This window comes from Cyprinodon variegatus, unplaced genomic scaffold (assembly GCF_000732505.1).
Source record: "Cyprinodon variegatus isolate N-32 unplaced genomic scaffold, C_variegatus-1.0 Scaffold267, whole genome shotgun sequence".
NCBI lineage: Eukaryota > Metazoa > Chordata > Actinopteri > Cyprinodontiformes > Cyprinodontidae > Cyprinodon > Cyprinodon variegatus.
Window position 1 is genome coordinate 676,915 of NW_015150720.1, and position 6,000 is coordinate 682,914.

A 6,000-nucleotide genomic window follows, 5' to 3' on the forward strand; every position below is an offset into this window, starting at 1 on the left:
TTTAAAAGGGTTAAATATGATTGAACATAGCTCAGCCTACCATAAACCTCAGCTTCTTACTTGACTGATGGGGCATTTTACTATTTTCACCACAGCAGGAGGAAGCGAGGCTTACAGTGCTGTAATTGATACTCTGGATTTTGCTGGTGAAGATTCTCACCCATCAAGGACATAGTCATTCCTTAAACAAAATTAAAAACAATCCGCTGGATTGTTCCAACTTCTTCAAACTTGGAAACAAAGTCCAGTGGATTGTTTTTAATTTTTTGAGGGGAGATACTCTAGATTCTTTTGCATATCACTTATTTGCTATCACTGATTTGTTCTTTTTTGGATCAGATTATTATGAACTCTCAAAGGAATTCAGGTAGTCAAGTTTACAAAAAGCATGCTCGATTGCTCTGCCCATGCATTAATACAATTTGGCTGAACTAAACTTCAACAACAAAGCATAGCTGTGATCAGGAACCTAAAGAGAAAAATGGGTCTAAATGTAGCTGGGTTCACATTGTATGATGAAAAAAATAGACAAAAGAAAGCTGCAAGGGGTACATTTTCTCTGCCTTGTTCATTAATGAAATAAAGTGATCCTAAATTATCTAAAATAAATCACCCGTAGATTTCTGCATAACCTTAATTTTATTATGATAGTCATAGTTCAAAAATAAAGTACAAGGAGAGGCTTTGACATTTGCTAGAAATCTCTGTTTCCATGGTAGCCTGGTCTTATTAAGCAGTGGAGATCAGCTATTCTTCAAATTTAGTCTGAGATGAATGAGGAAATCAATTCCACTTATGGGTGTTTTAGAGAAAATTATTCACATTTTAACCTTTATTGAAAAGCTTTTGGCACAGAAAAAAAATAAAAAAAACTTCAGACAAATAGCCATCTGGGATGTCAGATATGAGGATTAGTTTTGTGTGATGCAGAGTATTTGGTAAATTAACAAGAAAATCACAAGGAAAAAGAAAGAGGGGTATGGATAGAATAGCAGAAGGAACCAACATGGGCAGGGAACAGTTGAGAAAAATCTGGAAGGGATGTTTAAAATTCTTTGATGGAGAATAATTTACAACCTTGATAAAATTATAAACAAGCCAATATGACAAGAGCTTTAAAAAAGATAGTGAAAAGACATTAAAAATGATGACTTCATTCTTTACGGTAATTAAAATGGTTCCACCATCTAAATATATAAAAAAAGAAAATAGTTAAATAAGTTATTTGACTAAAAAGCAATAGAACAGAACAAGGGCTGTGTCTTTTTAAACAACTGTATGTGTGCATGGTTTGCCTGCCTCTCTATTTCTCTCTACCTATACCTGTCTTCCTATCTGTCTCCTCTCAGTTCATCCTGGGGTTGGGTCCCACCCGACCGTCTCAGCTCTATCAGCCCTTCAATGGCTTGTCTGCAGTTCAAGGAGAGGGCAGTCAGAGACCTGATCCATCATTACACTGAAATATCACCACTTAAACTCCTCACACCATTGATGGTCCCATTGTCGTTCCCTCCCCTCACATTTGCTGGCTTGTCCAGTTTAGAGTCACTTCACTGAGCAGGGAGCGTCAGTGATGGACACAGACACACAAAGAAACACACACACCTGCTTCAGAAAACTCCCTGGTCTCTGGCTGTCTGTTTCCACTGCTCTGTGATGGTTGACAGCTTGAGAGCACTTCTCTGCCACCTGACTTACACTAGTGTATTCTTTTACATTTCTGCAGGTTGTTTAAAATTTCCAGGACTTATTTGGACTAAATTCAAGTTAAAAAAATACTGTAACATTCCTTGTAAATTTAAAAGATAAAATCAGGTTTTGATGTAAAAAAAAATAATTAAATAAAATAAACAGGTTTTTGCTTTTATTATTTCCTATAGTGTAAGTCTGACGGTGGCTGCAGGTTGTGCAAATCACCACTTTTCCTCCCTGTTCAACTTGAATAAATAATCTGCCATGAGGTCTGCAAAATGAGGCTTGATTGCAGTTTCAGCTGAAACAATATGGACAATTTAAATAAAGGTGCATCAGCCTAAAGCTTTAGACTCTACAATTAAATAAAAAATTAAAAATAAATGTTGCCTTTGTAATTTGTTGGTTATTTTGCCCTTTGACCAAAAGGTCTTGGATTTTTGTAGCCTAAAAATCAATACAGCCCTCTGGTGCAGGAGGATTTGTTATTTTTTTAGTTAGTTGGTTTTTGGAGAGATGACTGTTTGTTTCAAGCTTCTTTCTGTGACTTAAAAAGCTTCTTCTTATCCCTACTGCGACCTTGTGAAAACTAGGGGCAACACTTTCTTTCTTTTAACTGGTTCAGCTTATGGCCAACCATTTTCAAAACTGACTTAGAATTATTACTTTTCACAGAGCTGGCTCATGGTTGAATGGGATCCAAATATAAATGTATTAAAGAGGCCAAAAGCAGGAAAGCAGAGTTGTGAAATGTTTTTTTAATAATTACTGTAAAGACAACATATGTAGGATTATTTAACAAACCTAAGAATGATTAATCAGATTGACATCTGCTTGTATCATAAAAAAACCTTCTCTTAGCATAAAAGGTTTGTTATTAAATTCTGTTACCTTTTTGATTTATGCACTTGCTCACATGTCCTGTGTTCAGTGTTACAATACGGATCTGATTATGGAAACAACTGGTTCAGTTGTGCTCAGTCAACCTCTAAATTCGTCAATATTAATTGCCTAATAAACAAATACCTTCACTTAAAAAATGCCCTCATTAGCTGGACAATCAGGTCAAAGAGGGATTTGAACCAAAAAAAAGGGAAATAAGGAGTATTACACTGCCATTAGAAAGTCATAAACGGTTCAATTAAAATAGACAAACTGGTAGGGAATTGTTTTAAACTGAGGTTTAAGGAGGAAAAGAATAAATGAGAATGGCCGGGTACCAAATATTGGGTCTGTATTGGTTAGGTAAGGGAATTAAATTAAATTAAATTATTAAAGTTCCTCTTTCACTTGTTTGTTAGGGTGTTTAAGTATAATTCTGTCCAGTAAAAAAAAAAAGAAAATAACGATGCTATGTTCTCAAGTAATCTTAAAGGCTAGACTTAATATATAATATAAGCTTGTTTTTGCATAGTTCCAACAAATGTTCAGCAGCCAGTTTAACATGATCTTTATTGCTATTTTATTTTTTTTCTTTGCTGATAAGCTAAAACTTGTTTCACTCCTCTGTGTGACACGCTCAAATCTAGCACATGTTCCATTTTCTATTTTTGTTATCGTCTTTAGACGACTTTCCTCACAGCGGTGCATGTTTGCTGATTTACCCCAGAGCACATGTCAGTAAAACTATCAGTCATGGTTTCTGAAACAATCAAACTGCCAAAAGCTGAGCGTAAGCAGCCTTACCAGAGCCGGCATTGATGCGGAAAACACACTAAAGCTGGTGCACCTTTACTTTTACGGTCAATAAAGCTCTTATTGATCCTAACTTTGATGTGCTCTGCTTTGCCTCCAGCAGAGCCAAACACACAGTGAGCTTTGTCCTTTCCCCTCACTGGTTTGTTATGAAAACTGCAGGGAGGAAAGTGGCGGTTTAGTCTCTCGAGGCTGTCCCCGGATGGTGGGCTCTGAAAAAGCACTGAACTGTCTGCAGAATATACCTTGAAGGATGTGAAATATTCTCCTCTTTTATGCTGTTCTTTTTTTCCTTTAATCTCACCATCTCACTCTCTCTCTCACCAGATTGTATCAGGATAGACTGTAATCTCAGTAAGTGTCTCCTATGATTATCTTTTGTTCCATGATTTAGAGAACATGCACTGTGATATATTTATGTGCCTCTTTCCTTTTTTTCCCCTCATGAAACAGGGAATTTGTCTCCTTAACTGTTGCTGTTCTCCAAAGTGTTGTTATGCAGATAACAGCAAAAATGAGACCTTTATTCAGTAAACAACAGCAGAGCCAAATGTAATTACATCATTTTGTGATTTGCTCAGAAAATCCAACAATGTAGTTACATGTTTTCTAATTATTTTAGCTTCATAAAGCCGTAATCGAATGAAGCTACTGCCAGTGAGACAGTTATATGTTTGCATATCACTGATTTGCTCTCATGCAAGATAAATAGGTTCAATTCAAGTTCAGTCCGTAGTTGCATCTCCTGAGTGAACAGATCTAAGTAAAAAAACAAGCTAAGGTGAATATTGCAGCCACAGAGCAGACATAATTCAATGGAGGATGCCTCAATTAGGATGTTTTGTTACGTATGCTGTGCAAATCTTTTATTAAAATAATAATAACACATTGGCTAATATCCAGTCCCAAGTTGATATTTCATTAAAGGTAATAAAACCAGTGCCATACTTAAAACCGCAGAAACATTACAGACTTGATTTTATTACTATTACATCATCTTATGACTGTCCTGCTTAACGCACTCAAATAATATGGGACAGATATTCGGATAAAAACAGCCATACTATACATCTTAAACATAAGGCCAGTTAGGTTAGGCCAAAGTCAACTTATATTTGAAGAATAACAACCAAATAAGACTTCATTGTGACCCTTAGCCAGTACTTGGAACATGACTGCTATAAAACATTAATCTTAACAAAATTGGTAAATTAAAACAACGAAGAAAAAAAAAGAAAATTCAAGATATCCTCAGAATTAGCTTGTTTGAGTCCCTTTTTCCTGCCCAGCTTTCATGAGTATTTTTATGGTGCAAAAAAAATAACATTATAGATCAACGTGAAGTAAATTTTCTGATAATGACTTTGAGGTTATTTCTGTACCTTAAAAGTGGCTGAATTAATCAAATGAACGCATAAAGGTCACATTAAAATCTATTTTTTTTTAAGCCACAAGCAAATATGTTGTTTTCAGTCCCAGAAAAGCAGCTGAGCATCAAGGGAAGACCTTCTACCAGATCAACAGAATTTATTTTCTGGTATTAAGTCCTATGAAATGGTGTGGTAGCTTTTATCGTAGCACAGTCGAACACATAATGCCGATTGTAGTGTTCACCACACAGCAAGAGACGGGCAATTATGGTTCCTGCTGAGATTGGAGCTGTGTTAGAAACAGATAAAATGCATCACTAAAGGAAAGGTGAACATGTTTTATGTAGAGGCCTGGAAAGGTAACCACTATAATGGAGATGGTCTGAAACTATTGCTTTTGATAAACATTTGATTATTGCTGCATAAAGTAAATGTCTCAATATTCTATTTCTCAATTCTTGACAGGATTGGGGTTATTATTTAAACATGTATTTTAAGGCACCTTATAAAAACACCAAATTGATGCTGTACAATATAGTCAGCAAATGCATTGTGTACAGCAGCTTTTATTTGATTTGACAATGCAATATTGACTCTTCAATCAGACCTAGTTTCAGCCTGTAATCATATGAATTTATTTGTTCAGGATGAAGCTTTTAAATCTTCAAAAGGCACATAACTGCCTTGGTTGCAGATTTACTGTAAAACTAATCTGCTGCCCCCTATGTTCAATTGATTGCACCTTCTTTATCTGATCAAGGTAAGTAGAGGAAATCTTTAAGGATGTGTGAATTATCACCTGAATGGTAATTGTCAAAGGTTTCCTGCACCTGCTGGAAAAAATACAGATAAATATCTTTGTTATGACAAAAAAATATTTAAATTGGCTGATAAATAACATTTCTGCTTTTTGTTTTTCCTTCTGGCTGCATTAAAAAGTCCCTCAGTGTGCCAGCAGATGGCATTGCACTTTCATATATTCATCATAAAACCTACTGTATGTGTCCTATTTATCAAATTAAATGACTCACAGAAACATTCGAGAAATGATGTCCTGTGCAAAAGCTTGTTCAGATTTGACAAAAGTCCTTTTTTTTTTATAGATGCTACTCTTAAGAAAGCTCCTAAATCTCTGAATGAATTAAAACATATCTGCTTTATTACTTTCAATAAGGGCATAAAATCTCAGCTTTTTTAATTATATATATATATATATATATATATATATATATATATATATATA

The 6,000-nt window shown here is 35.0% G+C and overlaps 1 protein-coding gene across 6 annotated transcripts in view; it reads left to right on the forward strand.

Moving 5' to 3' along the window:
* Positions 1-6,000, forward strand: part of LOC107089820 (neurexin-2-like) — a 224,374-nt gene that overhangs the window by 105,307 nt on the left and 113,067 nt on the right. For 4 of the 6 annotated variants that reach the window (XM_015382811.1, XM_015382807.1, XM_015382810.1 and 1 more), the window contains one exon: positions 3,715-3,741. The exons of the other annotated variants lie outside the window; for them this stretch is intronic. In XM_015382811.1, coding sequence (XP_015238297.1) covers positions 3,715-3,741 — 27 coding nt within the window. The remainder of the gene's footprint in view (positions 1-3,714; positions 3,742-6,000) is intronic. 6 annotated transcript variants of the gene reach the window in all.